Consider the following 27,443-nt stretch of genomic DNA (forward strand, 5'->3'; position numbering starts at 1 on the left):
TACAACGATGAAAAGAGACAGTTTCGGTGTATAGCGAGGGAAGGATTCCTCATGAAAGATCATGCATGTGTAGAAGCTCTTTCCAAACCAGTTCAGCACGACCTGACTCCTCGCCTGCGTACGTGCATGCATAGTTGGCAGTCATTCTCCATCACTTGATGGTTATTTGAGCCTGATTTCCAAATTATACCCGGAGAAGCTATTATCAGCCACATTTCGTGGATTCAACCACGCGTAGGGTGCCACGCCCTCATCACTGACACATCACATCCACTACCACTACCACATTTATACTCATCATCATCATCATCATCCTATCCTCGAGCATACCATACACTGGCTAGAATACATATATCACCACCGCCTGATCACATACTCCCCTCATAGACTGCAACTCCGTCACCTTATTCATATCTCTCCCGTAAAAAATCTCAGGTTTCCCTTTCACCCGGCTAACAGACACGTAGAGGAGAGGTCATTCCAAGATGGTATGTCAACTTGATCCACTTCAGTCCTACGCGTGTATATAGTATATTCACTGACATGAGACTACTAGCCAATGCTACTTGACATCAATGTAAGTCTATCGCCCTCTTAGACCTGAATGAGAAGGGACTGTAGCTGATCTCTCACTCGTGGTACAGCGTAAACTCCTCGCAAGGTCTGACCGTGTCAAATCAGTTGATTTTCATCCTACTGAACCTCATGTTATATGCGGTTTATAGTGAGTCCCTCTATACTCTTATCGTCTTGTGATCTTCATCCATGGGATCCGTGATAGAATACTGATGTTTCTTGTCATATTGCAGTAACGGTCAAGTGAAGATATGGAATTATGAGACGCAGACTGATCTAAAGACTTTTGAAGTGACGGACGTACCTGTTAGGTGTGTTAGGTATATCGCGAGGAAGAACTGGGTGAGTTTGCTTCTCTATCATCTTTCGACACCTCATCGCACAGTCCAGATATCCCATCTGCGGACATAACTTATGTTGTGGGATATACTAACTTGGTTGAATAATCGAATTCTCAGTTCGTCTCTGGATCGGATGACTTCCAGCTACGTGTATACAACATCTCAACAGGTGAAAAGATAACTTCCTTCGAGGCTCATCCAGACTATATAAGATGTTTGACCGTCCATCCTACTTTGAGTTTGGTGTTGACTGGAAGTGACGATATGACGGTCAAATGTTGGGATTGGGATAAAGGATGGAGATGTGTTCAGGTAGGTCCACATACTCTCACTCATTCCACAGAGTTACCGCTTCAGGCTTCATGATGCTAAAATGTATGCATACATGACAGATCTTCGAAGGTCATACCCATTATATCATGGCGTTATCCATCAATCCCAAAGATCCCCAGACGTTCGCTTCGGCATGTCTAGACCACACAGTCAAGGTGTGGTCATTAGGAAACCCAGTACCGAATTTCTCTTTGGAAGCTCATGAGAAAGGTGTAAATTACGTTGATTATTATCATGGTGGTGATAGACCTTATTTGGTCACGACAGGTGATGACAGGTGAGTGGAAGATAAATTCAACGATTAGAAACACCAACAGCGACTTTATCCGCATATGAAATGGGATCTCACTAATCGTGGTTTTGTGTAATTGATATTTGCAGACTTGTAAAGATCTGGGATTATCATTCAAAATCATGTGTTCAAACACTCGAATCTCACACTGCCAACGTATCTTTCGCAATCTTCCATCCATCTTTACCTATCATCTTGTCGGGTTCTGAAGATGGTACAATCAAAATCTGGCATTCCTCCACATACAGATTGGAAAACACCTTAAGTTACGGGTTGGAAAGAGCCTGGTGTGTAGCTTATAGGAAAAGTGGAAATGAGGTTGCTGTAGGGTTTGATGAAGGTGCGGTGGTAGTCAAAGTGAGTTCGATGCCAATAAAATAGAAACAAAAACAACATTCGATGCTGATTGCGACCCGGCTGGTCTGATAGCTCGGTCGAGATGAACCTTCCGTATCGATGGATTCATCAGGAAAGATTGTATACGCTAGAAATACGGAGATTCTCACTGCCAACGTGTCCAATGTTGGTGCTGATGGTGAGTATATTCACTCTTCTGATTCGTGCTTAGGAGCCATATATTGATGAATATAATTGGTAGGCGAGGCGGTAGAAGATGGACAACGACTCATGGTATCATTGCGAGATCTTGGTACCACCGAAGTCTACCCTCAATCTCTACAACACAGTCCTAATGGAAGGTGAGCTAGATATCGAGAATTCTGTTAAGGATTTTAGCTTACTATTTGTCCAGATTCGTTACCGTATGTGGCGATGGCGAATACATCATCTACACCTCTCTCGCCTGGCGAAACAAAGCCTTCGGATCTGGTCTCTCATTCGCCTGGGCAACAGATTCCAACACCTATGCAGTACAAGAGGGCAAATCAAAGATCAAGGTCTATCGAAATTTCAAGGAGAGACCAGGATTGATCAAATCATCCGGATCATATGCTGTTGAAGGTATTCACGGTGGTACACTCTTGGCTGCTAGAGGCAATGGATTTGTCATGTTTTGGGACTGGGAGACTGGATCAGTAGTGAGAAGAATCGAAGTTGACGCTACAAACGTTTCTTGGTCTGCTACTGGTAACCTCGTCGCAATCACTGCTGAAGATTCGTTCTATATCCTGAGCTTCGATCGGGATGCTTATAACGCTAGAGTTGATAGTGGGGATATCATTGGGGATGAAGGTGTAGAAGAGGCTTTCGACGTCATTGCGGAGATTTCTGAGTCGTAAGTTATCTTTGCGTTGACATTCAGTAATGGGCCGAGCTGATTGTGGTACTCCGCTGGTCAGCGTGAAAACTGCTAAATGGGTCGGAGACTGTTTCATCTACACCAACTCTACCAATCGACTTAGCTATCTTGTCGGGGATCAACCACATGTCATCAACCATTTCGACCAGTAAGTAGCACATATCTATACTGCAGTGCTTCAATTGCGAGGCGATAACACTGGAGAAGGGATATGTTTGCTGATACTCTTATCGCAGAGGAATCTACCTCCTTGGGTACTTACCCGCCCACAACCGAATCTACGTTGCCGATAAAGACCTCAACATCTACTCTTACTCGTTATCACTCACTGTTGTCGAATACCAAACTGCCATTCTTCGAGGTGACCTGGAAGGTGCCGAGGCTATCTTACCTACTGTTCCTGCGGATCAAAGGAATAGAATCGCTAGATTCCTCGAAGGCCAAGGTAGGTCCAGCTTTCCTGTGCAGGAACTGACGTTGGCTAACATGAGATATGTTTGGTGTCTTAGATCTCAAGGAGCTCGCTTTATCCGTATCTACCGATCCCGACCATCGATTCGACCTTGCAATCTCCCTGAACGATCTTGAAACTGCCCTTTCTCTCGTCCGATCATCACCCGAAGCTGGCTCTCAAGCGAAATGGAAGGTGGTCGGTGATAAGGCATTGTCAGCTTGGCAGATGGACCTAGCTCAAGAAGCATTCGAAAAAGCTGGAGATCTATCTGCATTACTTTTATTGTTTACCTCATTATCTGATCGAAAAGGTTTGGAGAAGTTGGGTGGATTGGCTAAAGAAAAGGGACAGAACAATATTGCTTTCGCATCTTATTTGCAACTGGGCGATTCGAAATCCTGTATTGACATTTTGGTTGAAACAAATCGATTACCTGAAGCCGCCCTTTTCGCTCGATCTTACGCTCCGCAGGAGATCCCAGGTGTAGTTGGTAAATGGAAGAAATCGTTGGATGGGGAAGGTAGATCAAAGATATCTCAGACTATCGCTGATCCACTTGAAGATAAGGAATTATTCGGGAATCAAGGGTCCCTGGGATCTAATGAGGAAGGAAGTGGTGTTTTAGTGGAGAAAGACGAAGACGAGGTACCACAGGACCCCCAAAGTGGCGCTGGGATAGCGGAGAAAGCGCAGGAAGTGGCGGAGAAGGCGAAAGTGGGTGCGGAGGAGTTGGTAGAGAAGGTGAAAGATTTGAGTGTGGGTGATGAAGAGAAGGAGAATGGTTCTAGTGAGCGTGAGTATAAAGATATCGAACGAATTGAGATGATCATATGCTTAATTTTTTTCTGTTGATCCGATGTAGCTACAGAAAATACAGCACCAGTGACACTTGAACCTCCTGTTGAACCTGCTTCTGAAACAGCACCTACACAGGGAAATGGGAAATCAAAGAAGAATAAGAAGAAGTAGACCGAAGGTAAATAGTGGGTATGGTGGTTGTGTAATTTATACAGGTATATAGATGGAGACAGAAAGCAAAAATAAAACTTTCAAATAAGGTAGTTGTCATTTGGAGGGTTCATGACACACACTTTATACTTTATATATTCTTCATTTTTCCCCAACTCTCTGCTCTTTGCCCTTTGCACATTGATATTATGATATGAAAGAATGAAAATCTTTATACCTCTTCGAATGACAGATATCTGTAGAATCAAGCAATAGCAGGATCGTTTGTGACCAGCGCATAGGAGCAGAACTTTGCTATTCGTTCGTGCTTGTACTAGATATATGACATTTCATCTGTATCCCTGGTTTATACAGAGGTACAAAGGTGATCCTTTTGGTGGCTTCGATGTATGTACAGTACAAAACACTCATAAATACAATAATCACATGACAGTCTTCGTTTGTTTACAACATTCACATGCCCAATGGCAAAGTACTCTGCCTGACTGACTTCTCGAATGAGATTCATATTGAAGTACTGATCGTACCCGAATCGGACTCGAAATCGAATTCACCCCAACCTGGACTCAGATCCCTACCTAATCTTGGTTCTTCCATATCTAATCTCAAATCTTGTTCACTATACCATCTATCCTGGTTTATCATGTCATCGTGTTTATCTATTCCTATTCGACGGGATGTGAGCGGTTTGGCGGTTTGAGTGTTGGATTTTGCTGAATCCACTTTGGGCTCATCACCACCACGGTCCTGGTCATTTTCATGTTCATGTTCATAATCTGATGGAATGGGAGTTTGAGGCCTTGATAAGAGATTTAATATGGAACTGGATTTCGTTCGTGTCAATCCTGATCCACTTATATTACCTACAGAGGAGATAGGTTGCTGCAAAATTAACGGTTCAGGTTTCTTCCTTACCTCAATTTTATCCTCGCCTAATGATTTCCCCTCTTCCATAGCTATAGGGGGTATAATAGAGTTGCTGGAGATAGTTGCTGATCTACCTACCCTAGGTCTGACGAAAGGCGCCTTAGCCCGTCCATGGGGCGATAAGGGCGGTGGATTCGTGGGAGAGGGTATAGTCGAAGTTAGGGATGACATTTTCAGTGAAGGAGGGATAAGGAATGATGGTGATGTCACGCGACGACGAGGGGTAGGTGGTTTGACCTGTAAAGTACATCAAGATGGTCATCGACATTGTCTTCTCATTAGGGGTTTTGTACAGACCGAGAGAAAGGTACTCACTGAACTTGGTAAGATGCATGATGACGATGATGATGATGATGATTCTCCAGTCTTAGGTTTGGCCCGCTCTCCTTCGTCATCATTGATATTCAATTGATCGTCCATTCGAGGGATTGACCCGTCCTGAAATGGATATTCTTTGTCTTTGTTCGAACTATTCTCACGAGCCTTTGGCGAGCTCAGAGGCGAATCACTCATACTCATGTTGATGGATTCTGGAAATTCGGTTCGTTCAGGATACGGCGTAAGGCAGAAAGTAGGTACGCTGGGGAGAGGTGATATCTATCGATAACGGAAGATCATCGTCAACAAACACCGTCTTGTGTCCATCAATGCGGCATGGAGGTCATGCATGTCGGAAGGGAAAACTTACCGGACTTAGACTCCTGACACTTGGTGAGAGGGTAGCGTCAGATGCAGCCGGTCCGCTCATACTGGGACAAGAAGTAGACGAGGAAAATGAGGATGTTCTTTCTGACATTGTATGCAAGTGTGCTTGACCGCGTTTCGTGTATCGTGTATCGTGTATCGTGTATTGTGTATTTGTAGATGGTCTTTCTAACCTGACTGTTGTTTTGGTGTTATGATAAATAGCGGTGTCTACTAATCTAAGATCTTTATACGATCTTTCAAACCATGGGAACTCCTAACTTGGCGATACGTACTCGGCTTCTTTTGTCGCCTTCCAGCGAAATGACGTGTATTAGCTGCCCGAGATTTGATCTCTCCGGTTAGTCCTCTATAAGATCATAAAGTAGGATAACAAAATGACTAAATCACCTGTTATTTGTTCTGTATTATCTCGTGTGAAATAGGTTTCGGTCTCGCAGTGTTGTAGTATATTACTAGCTTGCTTCAGAATCAAATTCAACCCCGAAGGAGTTTAGGCTGTCCAACGATCAACGATCAATAATAGGCATAATCTTCTTTCAATATGCCAAGTATCTCAAACTGACCTCATCCACCCCGGTCTTGTCAGTAATTGTAATCCATACACAGAATCCCCCCCTGTTGGATTGGATTGACAGGTCGTCGCGTTCCATCTAATCACAAGATGATCAAGGGGCATTCCGTTTCGTTTCGTTTCGTTTCGGGATTAAACCTCCCTTTAAGTGATTATCGTTTACCTGAGATTGTATCAGATTAAGGGGTCAGTAAGACGATGCCAGCCTGTGTCAGTGATAGATAATCATTGGGAGGATAGAAGAAGGGCTAGCGGTAGATAATAGCTTGAGATCAAAGGAGCGCATGCGCTTTCGGGTATGATGATTGCGTTTGAAGGGGTTCGAAACTGGATGGAACGGAGATACAAAGGGAGTGAAAATGGCTTGAAGTGGAAATGAAAAGTTGGGATGGGGAATGAATACCACACCACACTAGACTACTCGCAGTGAAACCATAGTGGTCGATGGTCAATGCGGCGCAGATATCTCAGATTCATTTTGAGGGATACCCGATGACGAAGAGCATGAATCATCGTTATGGCCAAGAGATGACCAAAGGGCCGTCCTCGCGAGTCAAATCGCAGTCATCGGATTGGGTGTGTGGCTTAACGCCGATACCCTTCCTGTGGCTGTGTCGGCGGTCACCGCTGGTCCCCTGATTCTTGCTTCACGTTGTCGCTCTATGCTGTATGCGACTGGTGCGGATGACAGTTGCAGTTGCAGCTTGCGATCCAGCGAAAGCTACAAGTATCGTCGACGACTGTTAACTTGCTGCCCCTCAGGTATCATCATCACCAAACAATCATCAATCAAAATGTCCGCCGATCTCCAATGGTTGCTCGTTAGAAAATGGAACTCTTTCCAAGTTAAAGGTGGACAAGGTCCTACTTTCTCCAAAGAGAAGGTGAGTTGGGGTTTGGGCGTTTGGAGGTTTTTCACAAATTGGACCAGGATGTAGATGGATTTAATGGGATCATCGGGTTGAAAAGTGCAGCAAAGGGAGTGCACATTAAGGAATGGGTCAATAGCTGGGATATATGGCGTGAGGGCGAAGGATTGGGAGTTTTATCAGTGGATCAGTGGGATGGAAGGACGAATAAACGAAGTACGGTACAGTCAAGTGAAGGACTGGAGACGGATCAGAATACATCATACGGCACGATGAAAACGGAGATGGAGTGCAGATGGAGATGGAGATGAGAGCAAAAGCACAAAAAACCTCAGTGTATGAACGTCCAGTTGACTGACTTTACCACCTTATCGCAAATAGGGAAACCTCCTCAACAAGTCCTCCCACAAATACTCAGGTCTCGCCAACTCCAAGGTAATCAACATCTACGCTAACCCCGAAGGTGGAATAACCGTCACCAAGGTCAAGGCTGACGCTAAGCCCAACCAAGTGAGTTCTGCTTCTGATCTGGGATCTGCGGTCTGAGAAATAGCAATACGGATGGAAGGGTACCAGAATCGGATATAACACGATATAGATTAGAATGGAGCTGTATAGAATGGAAGAGTGGAACAGACAACACGGAATACCAACATGATATCAGAGAGCGGATAGAGCTTTGTGGAAGACTACAGTAGGATGTGATCGCTAACCTGCATCACCCTCGTGCCAGGTTGCTTCCGCCCGATCTCACGTCGCTCTCCGAAAATCCACCGGACCCCGACGAGCCAACAAGATCGCCGCTGCTGAGACCGCCGGTAAAGGATACCGAGCTGATCTCAGACAAGTGAGTGTTGTTTCTATGTCTTATTTCTAGAATATCTTTTCTGGTTTTTCATAATTCTGTCCGTGTTCACCCCGTCGCAACCGCGTTAGAACTCCCCGGATGCGTCCTTATTCAGGACGCTTGATGGGTTAGAGCGTATTAGGTTTGCTATATCCATCTTCTACATCCCTTTCTACATCTCTATATCATATTCCTTTTATGTTTTCAGTCGTTTTTGCGGATAAGAGAACAAGAAAGGGAACATCTCATGCTAATTTTTCTGTATGATTTTAGGTTGCCGTCGCCCGAGCTTCAGCCCTTTCTAGAGCTTCCAAACGATCTGCTAACCCACCTAAATCTTTCCCTCCTAAACAACGAGGAAAGAAGACTCAATCTTCCGCCTCTGCCTCAAAGAAGGAAGATGACGTTATCGAACTCGACTAAAAAGGTGTCGTCTGTAGGGTCTCTCTCTCCTGTTAGGATAGGAAGTGAGGGAATGATGCATGATGCTTGTATAAAATACCAATGACACTCAATAATCAGGAACAGGATTGTGCGCTTGCTTTTCAGTCTTATGCAAGATTGCCGTGGTCTTGGTACATCACACTGACGTATTTGGCAACTCCGTAAGGAGTTTCATACGATATCCAACATACTATACATACATTAACACACTGCCTACGCCTTCCAGATTCAACAAATCCGTACTCTAATTGATAAATTACAAATCGTCTTCTTTGACACTTTGCAACTCCTGAGCAAATTCCAGCATACTCCCAAACTCCCAATCTGCTCTAACATCCTCATACCCTTTCACACCCAATATAGCCTCAGGTCGATTGATCCATACAGTTTTCAATCCTAGTCTTTTCGCTCTGTATACAAGACCCATCATACTTACTGATCAGCATTGTTCTCTCCTGTTACGACTGCGAATACGGAGAGCGAAGGAAAAAGAAAGGAGAAGGGGTTGATATTCACGGTGCAATATCAGCTCGTTTTGAATTAGCTACTACCAACACCTCATTCGGTTGGATCTCATATAGATCTTCTAGGGATTGAAGGACATGGTGGAAATTACGATAATCGGGTTTATAACTTCCGACTGCAGTAGCAGTGACAGATTATGTGTTAATTGAAGACATGAAATAATGCTCGATGATTTCCAAAAAAAGACGTACTATCCTCTGCTGTGAATATATCATCAAACTTCCCCCAAGAGCACTCCAGTTTCTTCCTTGTCCTGAAGACATGGAATTAATCGCATGCAGACAACGAACAATCAAATAAGTCTCAATGAGATCATCCCATGTTATTGATATATGCACATGCAGATCACTCACCCTTCAAACGACTCATTATCCACATTACTATGTATAACCAATTTCACTCCTAGTGCCTTCAAGATTGACAAAGCATCTTGAGAATCGGGAAATGGCGGCCAGGAAGGTACGGAGAGAGCGTATGCTTCTGCAGCTTCTACCAATCGATACATGATATAGAATAAATCATCTCGTCAGTAAGGTCCTAAATACGACACCTCAGAGAAAGAAGGAGTGTTCGTAGACTGACCTTCATCATACCATAATCTCAATTCACCCGTCAACAATCTATAGGCTTCCTTGAGGCTATTCCTCCCAAAAAAGAGGTCAGCCAAGCCGAGCGCCCTGACTTTTCATCCGAAAAGTCACAGTACGATACAAGCAAAACCCACACAGCGGGATATAACATCGTCTTATCCTCAGCTTGGATCCTAGCTTTTATCTTTCCCAGCGTCTCGAATACTATCCGAGGGTCTGGACAAGTCTTCTGTTGGAATATTGGCTGTAGGGCATCATAAGAACCTTTCTCCCAGTCCTGTGATACAGCCCGTCAATTGAGCTTTCGCATTCGACCTTCTATGATGAGACTCACGATGAGAGTCTACAAGGTGGCGATTATCAGTCTGTGGGATGTGTTATACATGATATGTCATGTATCAGAAGATAATAGAGGATGCTCACACCATAACAATCAAATATCAAAGCTCTGTACGCAGCGAACAGATCAGCTGGATTGATGAGCACATCGCACATCAATGACTGAGGAGAATTCGGAGAATCGATCAATTGAGTCCATCTAACTCACTTTGTATTATCCATGTTTCCAGAATCAGCTTATCTTGTACTATCCTAGCGATGCTAACAGGCTGGTTTGGTGGTATATATATCACATAAGCATCTTCTATCGTTACTCTCATAGAAATCCAGAAATAAAACTCAACCTCGCTCGCATCCTATCTTTGACTTTTATCTGATGACCTCATCAGTCATTCTCTTCTGATCGGCTTATTTCCGCTTTTGTTTCTGTCCACGTGGCTGTTATACGCCGTATCGGCAAACTGAAAGTCGCGGCTAATCCTATCCTACAAGGCGTCTGTCTGTTCTCTTCTTGTCCGACATTCCTTTGCTCATCTTCTCACTCTATCCCAATCTTGATCTATGCTTGCATCAGCTTCTAGAAGACTCATACCCACACTCAACCTCACTCAAAGATATCTATCAACCACATCACTCAGAATGTCATCCCCTTACACCGTCGTAGCTACCGATAGTAAGTCTGATCATCCCTCTTTGCCTAAATGTTCAAAGCTGATATATCGCTCGATTGTGTAGAGGCTCCTGCAGCTATTGGACCATATGTACAAGTAAGCTATTGGTTCCTTCTTATCGTCTGAAGAGAAAGTATAGCTTATCATCTGTCTTTCGTGTGTAGGCTGTCAAGTACAATGGTGTAAGCTTTCCTTCCCTGCAGAACCGAAAGCAGGAAAACAAAGCTGATTCAAGATTTATACGGGATATAACATAGCTCATCTACGCTTCTGGTGCTATCCCCTTGGATCCAGTCAGTATGACAGTCGTAGAAGGCGGTATTGAGGAGCAAACTGTGAGTCTACTAAACTACTTGACTCGCTCGACATCCGAATGAGATTGGAAAAACGCACGGATGAGAAATCGAACACTGTAAATTGGAAATTGGAAATCTAGATCTTTCTCAACGATTATCCTTTTTCCAATTCCCCTTGTTTCCATAATGCATATATGCTCATGACCCTCCCACTCACCCCGCTCTCGATTCTGAATCAAATGGGATGGAATAACGCTGATACCAAAATATCTGCATCCTTTTGTAGACCCAAGTATTCAAAAACGTTTCCAACGTCTTATCCGCATCCAACTCTTCCCCCGCCCAAGTTCTCAAAACCACCTGTTTCCTCAAATCGATGGACGATTTCGTCGCTTTCAACAAGATTTACGCAGAGTTCTTCGGTGAGACTAAACCTGCTAGATCATGTGTCGAGGTAGCTAGATTGCCCAAGGACGTCTTGGTAGAAGTGGAATTCGTAGCTGTTGAGGGAAAATAAGTCTTATTGTAAAAGGTGTTATATAGGTCAAGCTGAAATCAAAAGAAGTAGAAATCATGCATCAATGATACAGTGGTATGGAAAGTGAACATGGTATCATGCTGGTACTGATATGGCTACGACTTGTTTGTCTATAGATATATGTCTGACTCGAGCGAATGACAACTTTTTTTTTTCTTACAATTTGTCAATTCGTGGTCAAGTCCAAAATCCAAGTTCAATGACGACAAGAACAGAGACAAGACTGGGACGGATTTTTCTATACGATAATGTTTTGATCTTGATCCTTGGTCTTGGTTCTTCCCTATGTCTTTTCCCTTCCCTTCCCTAGCGTTGAAATGATCTAACGTGAGAGCATAGCGGATCCAATTTCATATCAAATTGACCTAACTTTGCAACCTTTTCTAATTCCTATCTGGACGATCATCCAGGTAACTGCGACAAGGGCTCTATAGGCAGTTGTGATCCGGAATTGCATAAGCAGGTATCCTTGATCTCGTGAATGGGAAGACCGTCGTATTAACATGATAAAGTCCAAAGATGATACCAGTCACTCATCTGGTTCGCCGTTGATTGATGCCGATCATCATCTCATTATCTTCGCGGTGTCAGTCGTCTCTTACGAGCATGATTGAAATTGATAGTGTATGACTTCATCTTATCAGTCAAAACCCATCATTTCATCTAACACATTCTTAAACCTATTTTGATCCATCTGAGGAAAAGGTCTGATATCATGTTTATCGATCGAAAGGAATTTCGGTAAAGTATGCTCGAGATCTCTGTGTTACACGAATAGTATACAAGTGAACCGTCGAAAAAGTTTGCTGAATTTTGTTTACATGTAAACGAAGATAGATGTACTTCACTTACTCAATTTTCGATACCATCAGATAACCCTTTTCACCCATCTCATCTGCCAATTCAGCTTGATGGTTATCCATCAACGATTCGTTGGGTACTACTAGTAGTGGTTTGGGTGGGTTCAGTCGGAGAGTCGTTAGGATTGATCCTGAGCCTAAATGGACGGGTAAAAGGACAGATCAATCAGTACAGTACAGTATATTTCAGTATGATGAGTACAGAAAAAATGGACGGCAATCGAATTTGGATTTTATACCTTCAACACAGGTATGATAAGAGTTTTGATTGATAGTTCCAATGAGGTTTGGTGACAATGACCATATACCAGACTGTCCAGGTCCAAACCAAAGATGAGCCGATACTCACCAGCATGAGATACCACCCAATCACTCCCTCTAACCAACCCCTCAAAATCATCTGTAAACCCAATCAACTCTACTCTCATCCCTCCAACATTCACCGAGCCCTTTCCAGAACCATCGAGATGTATATGTAGGCCATGATCCAGCGGTAGCTCGGCTCGGCCATATTGGATGATGAGACGTCTGATCCGATGCAGTTCGAGTAAGGCGAGGATAGAAGGTGAGAGGAATGAGTCGGTTAGGTCAGGGAACAGGGTCGAACCGACTGTGACCAGCAGGGTGGACATGATGCCGGGTGCAGGAGAATGGGTACCGAGAGATTATGCTAGGAATCAGAGAATGAGAGTAGATAGATCTCTTAGATGATATTTCGATCACTTGATGTATCTCGTTGTATATGAGTAGATGAAAAGTGAAGATATAGATGACATGTGAATGCAAGAAATATCAAAATGTCACTCGATGTGGGCTTGGACGATGGAGGTCTTTCCGTTGTGGGGCAACGTGTTCAATTATTGATTCACATTTCCCACTATCGTATGAATATGCAACGATGGTGATTCTTTCATGTTCATTGAAGGTGCTGCAACGCATAGTTGAAGGGGAATAAATGCATATGCTATTGATCAATCCAACTGATGTTACTACAAGATCCAAATCCACGTCAATCTACCTTCTTCCTATGTAAGAGGTTAACGCAGCTTAGTATGGTCGAGCGGCAGCTTGACAGGCCTCTGCGAGAGGTAAAGAAATCCATAAAATCAATGATCCGTTTCCCCAATCAATGCCAATGCCAAAGACAAATGGAATGAAGAAGAATCAGCCACTCACTCAATGCTTCGAGGTAGTATGAACAAGATTGCATATCTCCGTTGGTAGCTTCGAGACACTTGGTGAAGTCTACAGTCAAGCGGACCGAGTATCAGCCTTGGTCATGGTCTCTCATGCAACCATACACATTCCTCCCTCAAACCGATGTGTCTACATGGGGTTTTAGAACGACTCACCTTTAGCTTGGATATCACAACTAGCACCTTGTCCAAACTGTTGACCATTGACCATCTGCTGTTGTTGGTCTACTGGCGCAGCTTGTTCGGCAGGTCTTGAAGACCCAAAGAGCATATTGGAGATACCGTGTCCTACTACTGAACCAGCAACGGCACCTCCCATGGTGGAAGCAGCCTGAGCTAATAATCCGGGGGGTTTACCCTGTTGGACACCAGCGTGTTGTTGGGGGTAGGCCTGGGCGGGGGCATGTTGAGCTGGGTAGGCGGCAGTGGATGATTGTCGGGTTTGTTGATGCGATCCACCTGCTGGGGCGGATGGTCGAGCAGCTGGTCGAGCGGAGGATCGGGACTGCAACAGGTATAGGTGGGTGGGTGGCAAGGTCAGTCATCGAAATTTCGCTCCATTGGCTCTCTCTCGGATCTCAAGGTGTACTGTACTCACAGATCGAGGCATTGTATCTTTAGGTGTATGATGTGGTTGTGTGGGTAGGAAGCAGAAGTAAGTGTATGTATGGTATATACAGGATGATATATGAGCACGATTTATAATCCTGTTGATTGGATTTGTCGATGATGGGATGGGATGGGATGGTTGTAGAACGTTCAAGTTGCAAGGTGGACAACGGAATCAAATTTACAATTATTGTAGGTGTGTTTTACCGCCGAAAAAGGTACGTAGCCCCTTGCCCCTTCGGCAGTCATCTCTCTCTGTATGTGGCACATCTACGAGTGATAGATACATGATACAATATGCTGCATAAATATCGATATTTCATCACTTCTGGCCAGGTATATTACTACCTTCTTTCTTGACATGAGTGAACGTCCCACCCGCGAACCACCTATCATTGGCAGCCTGAACCCTCTGAGCGGCAGATAAAGATGGTGTAACAATTTCGATACCTTGGACAGGTGTGAAAGAGAGTGAAGTGGCCATACCGGATTTAGCATCGTTGGATACTGCCGATCGACCCAGGAGCTGAGTACGGAGTTTGTTGGCTTTTGATAGTTTGGCTAGTGAAGCATACATATAAGATTAGCATCTGTCGTGATATCCGATCTCCCTTTTAAAGTATCGAAAAGGATTGTGAATGAATTTAGTTCGAGTTGACCCACCTTTACTCCTTGCATCCGCGACTTCACCTCTGACCCTTCCACTTCCCGAACCGATCATACCCAGTCCAACAGTCTCATCATCGACACCAATCTCTTCTTCGGCTTTACCAAACTCCATTCGGTTTTGTAATTTTCGCAATTCAGTTTGGGCATATGCTTCTTTCTGTTTCCTAGCTCTGTAAACGAGAAAGAGGGTCAAAGTAAGCTCAAGCTAGACGTTAGACACAAGACGAGGTTTGAAATCCAGTCACACTCACCTCTTACCACCTCTCTTCTTCCTATTAGTCTCCTGAGGTATAGGCAAAGCCTTAGTCATCTTGTTAGGAGGAGGTTCCGACATCTTCTGTATTTTCTTCTGTAACTCTTCTAAACATTTCCTTCCATACGATCCATCCCTTTGAGCCTTGTTCAAATCCAATCTAGCAGCCAATGTGCATTTCGCTGATACTGCCCTTTGGGCTTTCCTTCTATCTTCAGGTTGAGCACTTTGAACCAGATTACTCTGATATATAAATCCCGTATGTCTCTGTTGACTGGCCGCTGATAGGTGAGTATTGGATAATGATTTCTTCATTGCTCCAAATAACATGATGTTACAACTTGGTTGTCTTGAAAATGCTCCCAGTCCTCCAGCTAAACCTAAAAGCTTGGCTGCTATACCGGTACCAATGATTGCAGATAGATTAGGAGCAACGGATGACATTCGACTTTCAACATATTCGAATATCCTTTCTCTAGCTGAACGTAATTCTTTAGCTACTTCGATAGCATTTTGAACTGTCTTCCATTCTCCCGCAGTCAACTTCCTACCTCGGGTGGAAGTAGCTGTAAGAGTGATAGATAGGATGGTAGCTGCTGGAAGTGTCGAGGGAAATGTACATTTGGTGAGATCATCGGCATTTCCTATTGCCTGTACTGCCGCGATATAGGTCCAAGGATCTGTTATGAGTTGTTCCAATTCCGGGAAACGGGGTGCATAGTGATCTCTGATGAATTTGTGAACGAGGAGGTTTTCATTATCGACTTCGACGGACATGTTGTTGGCAGTGACGACCAGGTGATATTCGGGGTTTTCCTCGAGCGAGTAGCTGTTGGACATGTCGGTGGGTGAAGCGGTGTATTTGGCGATATCCTACCGCGTAGAATAACATCAGTATATGTTGTTCCTTGTTTCGTACTGAGAGTGAAAATAAATAACATCGACGAAATGATGGATAGATGTGAATGAGGTAGATCATTCAGTACGAAGCTAATTTGGAAACTCGTACTCACCGCTAAGACCTCTTTCAGCTTCTTCCCAGTAATCAACCTAGCAACTTTCGACACATCCTCCAGACCAGTCATATCAGTCTGTTCTACCTCATCCGCATCTAATTCATCGGCAGGTTTGACCCCTCCTTCGGGTACATAACCAACTGCACTCGCGCCATTCTCCAGTACCATCCCGTCATCACCTTCTCCATCTTGTTCCTCCTCTTCATCAAGATCCATATCGGTTGCGGGTCGCTTGGCTTTGTTAGGTAAAGGCGGAGGAAGCATTGACCCGAAGCTCACTCCCTTTGAATTGGATGGACCGGCGGCAGCAGCTGAGGAAGAAGATTGGCCTTCATCGACCTGTTGGTCTACCGAGGGAGATGGGGCTTCATCGTCTGAGAAACCATCTAGGTCCGCTAGGAGTGAGTCGGCCAAGGACATTTTGGTGTTTTTGAGTGGGGTTGAGTTGAAAGAGGGAGAAGAGAAGTGATAACAAAGGTGAATTTAAAGCTAATGGTCAAGTTGAGTGGCCAAAGTGCGAGTCTTGTCTCGGTCTCATATGGGTGACCTATTTAAGCGCAACTACATCTATGATGAAAGGCTCGAAGCTCATCAAGTGAATGTCAGAACGCCAAGGGGTTCGAGGATGCATAGAACAAATATCTACAAGCACATATGAGAGCTGGGTGCAAGGGTGCATAGATATAGTAAAGCTCAGCTGGAACTCGGCAGCAGACCTGGCCTTCATTCAGCAGCAAAAGTCTCATCCGATCCAGGTCAGAATCATATCAGCCTGAGGCGCCATTGCCTTCTGTAGTGATTATTATGGTACAACCATGCATGATGCATAATCTATGCTATAGCCTATGATGATGATTCCATTTCCGACTTCTTGTTGAACATATATCTCATACCATAAGCATCTTCACCATCGGCATCTATCAAATCATACCCATACCAGGTCATCAGCATGATCCTACGAAAACAAAGGTTTGGGAAATTGTATAAGACTCACAATATCCTTTCTCCATCGCATGAACTTCGAATCCTAAGGTATCTCTATACAGCGAAATGGCCGCTCGGTTCGATTTACGGACGTGTAAAGTGATATGTGATGCTTTGTAATGAGCTACCATTGCTTCTTCTACAAACCCAAAAATGACACAAAAGCATCAATATCAACATATTTCCCCATTTCCCAGATTGTACTATAAATGAGACTTACGAGCTTGTTTCATCAATTTGTTAGCCAAACCCAACCGCCTATAAGGTCTAAGGACAGATATGGAGGTGACATGACCACTTGGTTCGGTATTAGGTGAGGGTTCGTCTTCCCTATGAGACCACAAGGTATTTCAGTAGGTGTCCAGTGACAGACAAAGAACATGTAATTTGCGACGAGATAGAGGACTATCACTCACATCTTAGCTAATATATATCCTACTATCCTTCCCCTGGGATCAACAGCGACATAGGATAATTCAGGCCATGTCAAAGCGTGATACAGATCTATGACGAAGGAACTACTATTAGCATGATCATTTCCAGTCTGTTGATGTGAATGGCAGTGATAGTGGATTCAACTCACAATACTTGAATGTGTAGTTCTCCGGTAAGTTCAATAGATTGGCATTTTGCATACCTATCAAATCATCGATCTGGACATTGGACAATGTCAGCTTTCACTTCCATCTTTCCAGCAGAAGTTAGCTTACAGTTGCCTGGCGGATGTCCATGATGATATGAGTCTTTCGAGGGGTATGTCGGGGATAGTCAGAATATCGTGAAAGTGTTGGCTTTATATGAAGGTAGAACTGAGTTGGAATGTTGAACAATACCTAAAGAGTAACTTATCGTCGGAATGTCATTTCTTTAGATAGTTACGTAACAGAGTGGAGGTTGAGCGAATGATGCCAACACGACGATGAGTGACGAGCAGCAACGTTCAAGTGTCAACCACATATCTTCATACTGGTCAATCTCCCATATCATTATATCGTTGAAAGGAGTTGTCTACCTGCAGTATCGCCGCTCAGTAAGGACCGATAAAAGAGAAAACGTCAGCGCGTAGGACCGATATCAATTCCAAGCAAGGACTGGTCTCTCACTCATCATGCGTCTCCTTACCATCCTCACACCGCTCCTCTCACTACTGCCCCTCGCCCTATCCCTTCCAGCTGACCAAGAACACTGGGCGGAACTATCTTCGAAATCGAAAGACGGAATCATCAAACTTAATTCGCAATCTTATCACGAACTGTTGGCGGACGATAGGGAATATTCAGTATCGGTGGTGTTGACTGCGCTTCCCGCCCAGTTTAAATGTCAGCCTTGTCAGTGAGTATCCGTTCCTCTCGACATCATGACTCTGTTCATCCTCATACCATAGACGCATATAGCTCCATATGCCTTGTTCAGATTGATACTGACCACTCTCTTCTTTGTCGTCCGTAGCGACTTCGATCCTTCATTCCATCAAGTCGCAGCATCATGGAAGCGTAAACCCAAGCACGTGAGGGATCAACATTTCTTTGCGAAATTGGATTTCCAAGATGGGCAAGCAGTCTACCAAGAGGTACGTGGAATTCAAACAGCTAGCCATTGGATCATCCCGAGATGGTTGACAAGCGAAGCTGACATGTTCATCGTATCCCGATTTAGCTCGGCTTGACTTCAGCTCCAACAGTCATGTTCCACCCTGCGTTAACCGGGCCAAATAAGAGTAACAAACTGAGTGTCATCACCTATGAGATGAACAAGAAGTGAGTCGAGTCGTGTCTTTCTCTATACACATATTCCGATACATACACGGGCGACAGAATATAACAGCTAACCATCTATTTGGTTGTAGTGGTCTCACAGCTCCACCATTACATTCATTCCTCCTCAATCTCGTTCCCGAACCATTCGCATTATACAAACCTATCAATCCCCTACACTACATCGCAGTCCCAATTTCACTCATCGCCATCACCGTCTCTCTGTATTCCATGCGGAAAATACTCGTACCATTGATTCAATCGAGGTTGGTCTGGGGAAGTTTATCCATCATCTTGATCTTAACGTTCACTTCCGGACATATGTGGAACAAAATTAAGAATGCGCCGTACGTCGCTGCTGGACCTAATGGTCACATCTCATGGATTGCTGGTGGGTATAGTAATCAGTTGGGATTGGAGAGTCAGGTAGTAGCTGGTATATGTGAGTGAAAACTACACACTTTTCCCTTTTAAGAGTAAATAACGATCGAGCATATCTTCCAATCGTTTCCATTGTTTTGATTATAATCGTAGAAACATTCATGATCTTCTGTTAGGATCATCAAGCTGACTTCATGGTTGTTCATACACGTGTAGACGGTCTCCTAGGATTTTCAATCATCGCTCTAACAGTCCTCATCCCAGCTCAATCATCACCCATCAAACAACGTGTTGGAGTTTACCTCTGGCTGGGAATGTTGATAATCGTTTTCAGTCTTTTGATCAAACTGTTTAGAATGAAAAATGGTGGTTATCCTTTCGCTTTGCTTTTTTAGCTTATCTCAAAACAGCAAGGTTTGCGAGAAGATGAACAAAAGAGAATAGTGAAAAAGGTGAGGAATAGGAGAAGGAAGAAGGACAAAGATATAGGATTAGGGTGATCGTGAACAGTCTGATCTTTCAATCAGATGAATCATCATGATTTATGGTCATATTCGACCTTGATGTCGGAGATTTACTGGGTGGGAAAGGTATATAGAGGAAAACAATCATATGGACAACTTACTCTAGTAAGGATGAATGGAATAGATGAACCATTTGAAATCCGCATGATACCTATTGATGATTCATGATACTATTAAAGACATAAAAAAAGCTAAAATCAAATATATAGACTCTCTCGAAAACAGGTTGCACTATTCGACTGATCGTATGGTAGGTCATCTTAAGCCATACTTTTTGTTCGCTTTACTCAGTCTTCGCTTTCTTACTTTTCCTTCCCTCCTCTTCCTCACCATCATTGTCTCTCTTCAATCCTTCCCCAGAAGCCAGCAACCCCTCTCCCACACTGCTCACCACCTCACCCAATTTCCGTTCAGCCAAATCAACAACCTCTTTACCTTTCTCCAAAGCAGGTTCCACAACCGATTGGTTGGTCTGTTCCACAAGTGGTTTAGCATTGTTGACCATCTCGTTCACCGCTTGTTTCACCTCTTCTACATTCTTGGGCACATTGGTGGTTTTAGGTTTCTTCTTCTTGACCATACTTGTCAGGTCATTTACCGGTCCAGTATCTTTACTTGTCGAAGAAGAATCACCAAACTGGTCGGATTCAGGTTGACCTAAAAGGTGATTTATACTTTGTGAAATCAGATCGTTCGTTTCATTCACCGAGGTCGTTTTCAGCTCTTCGATCTTGACATTCAAATCTTCAATCAGATTCTCAACATCCTTGATCTCTTTTTCCTTTTCTTTATCATTTAATTTTTTCACTTCTTCTGATACCTTCTCGTCTGCCGTTGATTTCAACTCGGATAGACGTAATTTGAATCCATCTAGGGCTTTTTCAACATAAGATAAAGCTTCGGTTTGTTTATTGGGAGTGAATTCGAGGACAGTGGCTAGTTGATAATGCGTCGAAGCTAGGATTCTGGATGAGGGGGGTAAGAGAGTGGATTGGATGGATAGGGCGGAGGTGTAGTCTTGTACAGCTTGAGGGAAATTTTCTGTTTTCAAGGTAAAGAATACATCAGGTCCAATCCTTATCATGTCTTCAAACCATCATTCTGATCATAAGATCAATCACTCACCCGTCTCACAAGATACATCTCCTAAAGCCAAATAACAATCTGCCAAATTCAACTTATCCTCTTTGACACCCTCTTCCCCGTCCGACTTCCCTTCAACGATCTTTTGGTATATCGTCCTAGCTACATCTAAAACTTCCCACGCGGCATTATAATCATCTTCAGGTTCGTCCTCTGCTTCTCCTTCTCCTTCGTCAGGCTGAGCACTAGTACTTGGTCCAGCATCTTGATTTTCTTCTTCGTTATCGGAAGAGGGATCCGCTGAAAACACGAAATTACCATTTTTCGAAGGTGCTTCTTCCAAAGTACCTTGTCGGACTGAACAGTCCCATACGAATCAACTTGATGTTCACTTCAAAATTGACTTGAATCAATCCAACTCACCAGCTTCATCAGCCTCTTTCGATCCTTCCTCTTTACCCATCACACCTTGTTGTGAGAATGCCAATTCGTACAGTGCTTTCCCATAGCTTAGCAATAGAGGTGCCATGACAGGATCAAAGTCCCCTACTAGCTGACGCCTGTACACCCAAACCTCAATCAGTACCACTACTCCATACACACATCATACTGCCCGTCGAATGATCACAGATGGACGAGAACAAATGCCCAAAACTCACATGAGATCCAAAGCTTCTCCATACTTGTTGACACCTTCTTCCCATTGTTTGAGGGCTATAGCTTTCTTACCCTCTCCTACAAGCTTCTCAGCTTGTTCTTTGATTTCCTTGGAGTCGGTAGGGGCGGAAGAACCTTGTTCGGTGGCGAGAGTGGGAGGTCGAGGGGGGATATCCTCGGATGACCTGTTTCACAAGAAATGAGCAATGAGCTGAGATAGAAAGCGTCTGTTCGATGAAGCTCACATGGTGCAGTGCCGGGTTCGTTGGAGAGTCAGACGAGGTTTCAGATGATGGATAGAGCAGGAGGAAGTCGCCAGAGGGAGTGATATCTATCTTGTGGTGTATGGTGGTAGGAAGTCAAGTCTCGCTGATTGAAATGTTCATCATATATGAAATGGATGAAAGGGACGCGTTCTCCTCCTTTGGTCGCGTTTCCTCTATTTACTGTATTGATACCACCCACTTAAACACGTGGCATCTTTACATAATTCTCCAGCCTATTGAGCGGCGAAAAAGTTACTCAGTTGCTGGTTTACCCGACTGCTAATTCGTCAATCAATCGGATCCATCTCAAACATCTCACAACACTCATCAACCGAGCAAGACTGATCGTTCTGGGGCATTGCCATCAGCTCAGTACCTGGCTTACAACCTCTTCCTTCTACAACAACATCCCATCCATCGCAAAATAGCTCACACAAGCTGAGATCGATCACCAATCAACCCCTTCCCTTCCCGCTCCATCACCTCCCCATGCCCCCACCGACCATACCCCTCGCTGCTCGATATCGAGCCTTCGCCTCTCACCCGTCCTCCACCACACTCTCCCATGTGTTAGGGCTGTTACAGAATGGCTACCTGGACAAAGCATCGAGGGTGGCAGTAGCGCAGATCAGGCGGAGTAGTGGAGTAGCTGGATCTGGATCTGGATCTGGTGTGGGATCGTCATCGATCGGAAGTACCCAAGCAAGTTGCCGCTCTGACTCCTTGTCATAGCAAGTCATCTATTTATACTGATGAGACACTTTCTGCACTCACACTAGTCATCGAGCTCATCACTCGAAAGGCGATCCATGTCACAACGGCAGAACTTCCGAACGTATTCTGCCAGTGCTGCTCAAACGGTCGATCACGAGTCTCAAGATTACCATCAACATCACCATTCCTCCCCCTCTACTTCCGATCAATCCTCATCATCTACATTCCATCATTTCTCAACCCCGTTCTCCGACCGACCTCATCGATCGAAGTACACATCGTCTCAACCTAATCAACCAATACGCGATCAAGCAATTACCAAGGACAAGAAGTTCTTCGTCGCATTCGATTATCCCGATGCATGGTCAATGTTACCGGAAGACTTCTATTCTAGATTATACAACGGTGCTTTCCAATCCGCTTCTCACTTTTCACATGATTTCGAACTCAAGTCTTTCGAAACTCGCCATCTCGGATCGATAGGGAACCTGTTAGGTGTCTTTGCGTTATTTAGAGATACGGCAGAACATGAAGATTGGTTATGGTTAATCACAAAGTTAGATCGGTTAACAGATATACTAGATAATGTCAAACCACCCCCTCGACAACGCGGATTACAATCTTTGGTATGCTCGATCAGAGGATACGCTCTGGCTTTTACGGGCGATAGTGAAAAAGCCAAAGAGGTATTAGGAAATTTACAATACTTGGATTCAAGAAATCCCGGAAATACTTTACCAACTTCTTATTCTATTGCTGCTCTGGCATACGTAGAGATGGGGGAATGGGAGTTGGCGATGAAAAGGATGCGCGGAGCCATTGATCGAGCGGTCCAGAGGATGACCAGCAATGATGCTACCAAACTCAGACAGGAATGCGATTATCCCTCATTCGATTTCGGTTTACTACAATCTTACGAAAAGTCAGTCTTGGATGCCTCTAGAAATGACGATTTGATCGAATTGGTTCGAACCGCCAGTTATACCGTAAGGAAATTCCTGATCAACTCGACTCAACGTCATCATCCATTCTCGATGCAACTCACCGATCTCTTACTCGGAACTCTCGCTCGGGTCGGATCGCCAGTCGAATGGTGGACAGATCGGTTCAACGCAGATTCCAGTGTCAACACGAGGACATTGGGTATTTTCTTATTTATTGCCATTACTCGTGATCGAACGAAAATTCAAGAAGCCATCAACCTCTTAGATATTTTCATCGCCAACGGGACTTCCGTGCCTACCTCTGCAGCTATCAACCTCTGTTCACTCCTTGTGACGGAATCAACTAGTGATGCTTGGAAGCTGTACCAAAGGATCTGTCAAGAGTACCCGAACTTCACTCATGGTGCTTTATCTCAGGCTATGCGCCTAGCGGGTCAAGCAGGGTGGGTGGAAGAAGAACAGAGATTATGGAATCAGATATCCACCAACTATACCCCTACAGGGAAAGACCGTCTGGTAGCTGCTCGATATCACGCCTATAGAGGAAGAGTAGCAGATACATTGGCGATGCTGGAAACTCGTGTTGGACCGAATTTTGAGTCGAAACCCGCTGCTTTAGAGATACTCTTCACGGCTTATATCAATGCCAACAACTCGCAAGGCGCTGAACGAGTTCTAAACCAAATCAACGCCATCGAACCTCGGATATACCCTTACAACGCTCTCTTACAGCTTTATGCCGACCAAGTCAATGTTGAAGCTGCTGTGAGGTTATTCGACGAATTGTCCAATTCTACCTTACGACCTGATATTCACTCTTACACCTCTCTCATTTCGCTTTTCGCCCATCGACGTGATCCCGTCAACGCAGATAATGTCTTTCAAGCGATGATAGATGCAGGTATCGAGCCTGATGCGATCGCCCACGCGGCTGTGATCGACGCAGAAGTGGAAACTGGAGAATGGGTAGCTGCCCTGGACCGATATAATCGACTTCCAAGACAATTCAAACACCATCAAGCTGTTTCTACTGCAATCATCAAAGCCCTTGTAGCTCTGTCATCGCCACCTGAGCACGTCATGAGTGTTTTCCGTCGGATCACCAATCCCAATCGACATACTTGGGCACTAGTCATTCAAAACGCTTGCGATGCAAGTGAGATGGAAGTCGCTCGAGAACTGTACGAAGAGATGGATGAAATGTCGAAATCCAACAAGGGACCTTCACCTGATGCCTATGCCTTCTCGATCCTCTTACATGGTTATATGCGATTAGGAGACGGTGCGTCTGCCCGAGCGGTCTACGACGAAATGCTTTCTAGGGAAGTATTACCGTCAAGTGTGACTTATGGAATGATTGTCAAGTCATTCGCAGAGGCAAGAGGAGAGAGATCGCTGGAACAAGCTCATGATTTCGCGATGAACGTTTCGAAACAGGCTAAAGCTGGTAATATCGCTGATCGAAGGCATGAGAAAGCCCTAATCAACCAGAACATCTTCAGTCCTCTCGTGGTCGCTCATGGCAAAAATCAGAACTTTGATATGGCTCAGAAATACTTTGATCTTGCTCAAGATGGATCAGGAGAAAATAGGGAGAGTGTGCATATGTATACGCAATTGATGGATGTTTATAGACGTGCGGGAGACTCGGACAAGGTATTGGAAATATGGAACAAGACTTTCCAATTAGCTTGCGACACAGCATCTTTTAGGAAATCTACCTCGGGAGGTGAACAAGAAGGAGGTACATCATCGACGCCGGCACTGACAAGTCGAAGCAATGACAATGTCCTTTGTATACCACTGTCAATTGCGCTGGACAGTCTATCAATCTCAGGGAATTATCTTCAAGTCAAGAAGATATGGAATGATGTTCAAGATGCCGGGTTCGGTTTTGATGCCGGAAATTATAATCATTTATCTGTCGCTTTGGCTCGAACCGGTGATGTAGAGGGGGCATTTAAGATTGCCGATCAGATCCTGCTCAGGAGGTACGAAGAGATCAAGTTTAGGAAGAATGAAGCTATGAGAGATGCTCAGAATCTCAAATCTGTCCAGATCGAACAAGATCTGGATCATCAAGATCTATATGATGATGCCCTCGAATTAGCGAAATTCGATATCACCGATAGACCTGTGGAACCATTCCAAGGACCACCCAATCGACGACATATGTTTCATGGTCGATCACCTTTCACTTCCGAAGCGAGGAATGATCCGACGAGCGAATTGGAATTAAAGTTGTTATCCAGTTGGAGACCTAGTGATATACTTTGGAGACCTTCCTTGTTGACGATCAGTGTGTTGGATACGGCATATGCTCAGTTGGAAGACGCTAAAGCCAGGAGAGCATGGCTACCGTTGAGTATAAGTGATGAGAATGAGAATGAGGATGCTGCAGCAGGTACCACTACAAGTGGCTCTGTAGCTGGTGGAGTTGAAGGAGGAGAAAGGAAGAAAAGGACTTATGGGATCGTTTTGCCGTTATTCGGAGGTGTACCTGTCCGTAATCATTATACTGGTCAACCCCATCGTAAAGGACCGACAGAGTTGTTGAAATCGATAAATAAACGATATGCTAGACTCGTAGGGTTGATCATGTTTCATAGGAAGAAGAGGATGGCTAGGAAGATTAGGGATAGACAAGGAAGGTAGAGTAATTACTTATATCCAGCATAGGAATTTATATACCCTTCTATACTTTATATGGAATGACAGGGAATGTATTTGTATGTTATGCATTTGCGAATGTTATTGTTTTCAACTTGCTGCATTCTCGCATCGAATCAGCAATCAGCATGATGGTGTGTCAAGTATGCGTTTAGGTGTAGTGTAAGCATGGGGTAATGTTTCCAGTAAAGTAGGATTGGATAACGTCATACCATTCGAACTTCCAACTCACACTCCACTCTGACTTACAAATGCTTGATGAATAACCTATCTTCCTTTACAATACCAATCAATTACCTCCCAACTTCATCTACTCGACTCATCTAAGCGCTCGACCACTCACGATGTCGACGGCTCAAGACCAAGAGACTTGCACAGATTGTGAACCACCTTCATCATCCACCCACACTCAACCGGCCAGCACGTCCACGATGGCTCATTCGCCCCAACTACCCCAGCCAGTAGGGATAGGCAAAGAGTCGTTCGAACCTCCCGTTCCTGTCGATCCTCCCTCAAAGGCTGGACATGCTACCGAATATACATATAGGGGACCACCTACTCCTCAACTTGAACAGCCAAAAAAGATCGAACAACCTGAGAATGTGGAGAGAGAAAAGGGAGATTTGACTCCTCCCTCCACTAATTCCCATCAGCAGAATTCTACTACCAATACCGATAGCAACACGACGACGGTATTCCAGGCTCCGGATTTGAAAGAGGTCAAACCTAGTGTGATCATTGAATTTTGTGATAGATGTAGATGGTAAGCGATAGGGTTAGGACTGAATGAACAACATAATAGTAACTAATCCTATGATTTATATAGGGCACCAAGAGCAACATGGATCCAAACCGAATTATTCTTAACATTCCCCAACCCCCTCCTGCGATCCATCACACTCATACCGCTCAACGCACCTGAAACAGGAGGTAGGTTCAGAGTATGGTTGGATGGTGGAGACGGTATGGGAGATCAGCTAGTATGGGATAGGAAGGTGAGCTTACGTTCAATCTAATCTCTTTCGATTTGATTGATCCCTTGTATCGGTCGTAGATTTATTGATCTCACTTTACTATGTGTGATATAGACCGAAGGTGGTTTCCCAGAATTGAAAGTCCTCAAACAGAGAATCAGGAATATCATCCAACCTGATTTGAGTCTCGGTCATTCCGATGCACATGGTAAAGAACAAGAGAAAGAGTCGAAACAAGAGACTGGATTGGGTAATTGGAGTATTCACTAACCCGATCGATCATTCGCATACCAATGATCATGGCTCACGGTCGGGACTGCAGGAATCACAAGATGGACATT

At 44.3% G+C, this 27,443-nt stretch overlaps 13 protein-coding genes across 13 annotated transcripts; 6 read left to right on the forward strand and 7 right to left on the reverse strand.

Annotated features, from left to right (window-relative positions):
* Nucleotides 1-559: 559 nt before the first annotated feature.
* On the forward strand, nt 560-4,223 carry I203_108549 (uncharacterized protein; the record flags this gene model as incomplete). Its single annotated transcript, XM_019151281.1, has 13 exons — nt 560-577; nt 645-724; nt 810-918; nt 1,035-1,229; nt 1,310-1,527; nt 1,632-1,899; nt 1,972-2,077; nt 2,141-2,240; nt 2,294-2,776; nt 2,841-2,948; nt 3,037-3,245; nt 3,310-4,047; nt 4,117-4,223. The coding sequence occupies 13 exons, from the start codon at nt 560-562 to the stop codon at nt 4,221-4,223; spliced, it is 2,739 nt and encodes a 912-aa protein (XP_018999453.1).
* Nucleotides 4,224-4,727: 504 nt separating this feature from the next.
* Nucleotides 4,728-5,946, reverse strand: I203_108550 (uncharacterized protein; the record flags this gene model as incomplete). The annotated part of the gene is made up of 3 exons (XM_019151280.1): nt 4,728-5,387; nt 5,466-5,747; nt 5,839-5,946. The coding sequence occupies 3 exons, from the start codon at nt 5,944-5,946 to the stop codon at nt 4,728-4,730; spliced, it is 1,050 nt and encodes a 349-aa protein (XP_018999452.1).
* Nucleotides 5,947-7,223: 1,277 nt separating this feature from the next.
* Nucleotides 7,224-8,568, forward strand: I203_108551 (uncharacterized protein; the record flags this gene model as incomplete). Its single annotated transcript, XM_019151279.1, has 4 exons — nt 7,224-7,313; nt 7,680-7,808; nt 8,032-8,145; nt 8,419-8,568. 4 exons carry the CDS (start codon nt 7,224-7,226, stop codon nt 8,566-8,568), a joined length of 483 nt encoding a protein of 160 aa, XP_018999451.1.
* Nucleotides 8,569-8,845: 277 nt separating this feature from the next.
* On the reverse strand, nt 8,846-10,265 carry I203_108552 (haloacid dehalogenase, type II; the record flags this gene model as incomplete). The annotated part of the gene is made up of 9 exons (XM_019151278.2): nt 8,846-8,999; nt 9,106-9,229; nt 9,306-9,367; nt 9,468-9,603; nt 9,697-9,752; nt 9,839-9,981; nt 10,039-10,047; nt 10,128-10,152; nt 10,252-10,265. The coding sequence occupies 9 exons, from the start codon at nt 10,263-10,265 to the stop codon at nt 8,846-8,848; spliced, it is 723 nt and encodes a 240-aa protein (XP_018999450.2).
* Nucleotides 10,266-10,682: 417 nt separating this feature from the next.
* Nucleotides 10,683-11,527, forward strand: I203_108553 (uncharacterized protein; the record flags this gene model as incomplete). Its single annotated transcript, XM_019151277.2, has 5 exons — nt 10,683-10,716; nt 10,779-10,810; nt 10,879-10,896; nt 10,972-11,049; nt 11,297-11,527. 5 exons carry the CDS (start codon nt 10,683-10,685, stop codon nt 11,525-11,527), a joined length of 393 nt encoding a protein of 130 aa, XP_018999449.2.
* Nucleotides 11,528-12,188: 661 nt separating this feature from the next.
* I203_108554 (uncharacterized protein) lies at nt 12,189-13,040 on the reverse strand (the record flags this gene model as incomplete). Its single annotated transcript, XM_019151276.1, has 3 exons — nt 12,189-12,309; nt 12,401-12,545; nt 12,758-13,040. The coding sequence occupies 3 exons, from the start codon at nt 13,038-13,040 to the stop codon at nt 12,189-12,191; spliced, it is 549 nt and encodes a 182-aa protein (XP_018999448.1).
* Nucleotides 13,041-13,455: 415 nt separating this feature from the next.
* Nucleotides 13,456-14,214, reverse strand: I203_108555 (uncharacterized protein; the record flags this gene model as incomplete). Its single annotated transcript, XM_019151275.1, has 4 exons — nt 13,456-13,487; nt 13,585-13,653; nt 13,761-14,109; nt 14,203-14,214. The coding sequence occupies 4 exons, from the start codon at nt 14,212-14,214 to the stop codon at nt 13,456-13,458; spliced, it is 462 nt and encodes a 153-aa protein (XP_018999447.1).
* A 321-nt stretch (nt 14,215-14,535) lies between these two features.
* Nucleotides 14,536-16,571, reverse strand: I203_108556 (uncharacterized protein; the record flags this gene model as incomplete). Its single annotated transcript, XM_019151274.1, has 4 exons — nt 14,536-14,774; nt 14,877-15,052; nt 15,134-16,008; nt 16,149-16,571. 4 exons carry the CDS (start codon nt 16,569-16,571, stop codon nt 14,536-14,538), a joined length of 1,713 nt encoding a protein of 570 aa, XP_018999446.1.
* A 423-nt stretch (nt 16,572-16,994) lies between these two features.
* On the reverse strand, nt 16,995-17,866 carry I203_108557 (uncharacterized protein; the record flags this gene model as incomplete). Its single annotated transcript, XM_019151273.1, has 6 exons — nt 16,995-17,068; nt 17,146-17,274; nt 17,356-17,465; nt 17,552-17,639; nt 17,719-17,788; nt 17,846-17,866. The coding sequence occupies 6 exons, from the start codon at nt 17,864-17,866 to the stop codon at nt 16,995-16,997; spliced, it is 492 nt and encodes a 163-aa protein (XP_018999445.1).
* A 377-nt stretch (nt 17,867-18,243) lies between these two features.
* On the forward strand, nt 18,244-19,665 carry I203_108558 (uncharacterized protein; the record flags this gene model as incomplete). The annotated part of the gene is made up of 5 exons (XM_019151272.1): nt 18,244-18,467; nt 18,585-18,705; nt 18,792-18,892; nt 18,982-19,331; nt 19,487-19,665. The coding sequence occupies 5 exons, from the start codon at nt 18,244-18,246 to the stop codon at nt 19,663-19,665; spliced, it is 975 nt and encodes a 324-aa protein (XP_018999444.1).
* A 412-nt stretch (nt 19,666-20,077) lies between these two features.
* Nucleotides 20,078-22,128, reverse strand: I203_108559 (uncharacterized protein; the record flags this gene model as incomplete). The annotated part of the gene is made up of 5 exons (XM_065518419.1): nt 20,078-20,835; nt 20,920-21,234; nt 21,301-21,437; nt 21,537-21,719; nt 22,073-22,128. The coding sequence occupies 5 exons, from the start codon at nt 22,126-22,128 to the stop codon at nt 20,078-20,080; spliced, it is 1,449 nt and encodes a 482-aa protein (XP_065372784.1).
* Nucleotides 22,129-22,289: 161 nt separating this feature from the next.
* On the forward strand, nt 22,290-26,113 carry I203_108560 (uncharacterized protein; the record flags this gene model as incomplete). Its single annotated transcript, XM_019151270.2, has 2 exons — nt 22,290-22,502; nt 22,580-26,113. 2 exons carry the CDS (start codon nt 22,290-22,292, stop codon nt 26,111-26,113), a joined length of 3,747 nt encoding a protein of 1,248 aa, XP_018999442.2.
* A 359-nt stretch (nt 26,114-26,472) lies between these two features.
* On the forward strand, nt 26,473-27,372 carry I203_108561 (uncharacterized protein; the record flags this gene model as incomplete). Its single annotated transcript, XM_019151269.1, has 3 exons — nt 26,473-26,891; nt 26,955-27,123; nt 27,217-27,372. The coding sequence occupies 3 exons, from the start codon at nt 26,473-26,475 to the stop codon at nt 27,370-27,372; spliced, it is 744 nt and encodes a 247-aa protein (XP_018999441.1).
* Nucleotides 27,373-27,443: the final 71 nt, after the last annotated feature.

The sequence above is a fragment of the Kwoniella mangroviensis genome, chromosome 3, assembly GCF_000507465.2.
Source record: "Kwoniella mangroviensis CBS 8507 chromosome 3, whole genome shotgun sequence".
NCBI classification, from domain to species: domain Eukaryota; kingdom Fungi; phylum Basidiomycota; class Tremellomycetes; order Tremellales; family Cryptococcaceae; genus Kwoniella; species Kwoniella mangrovensis.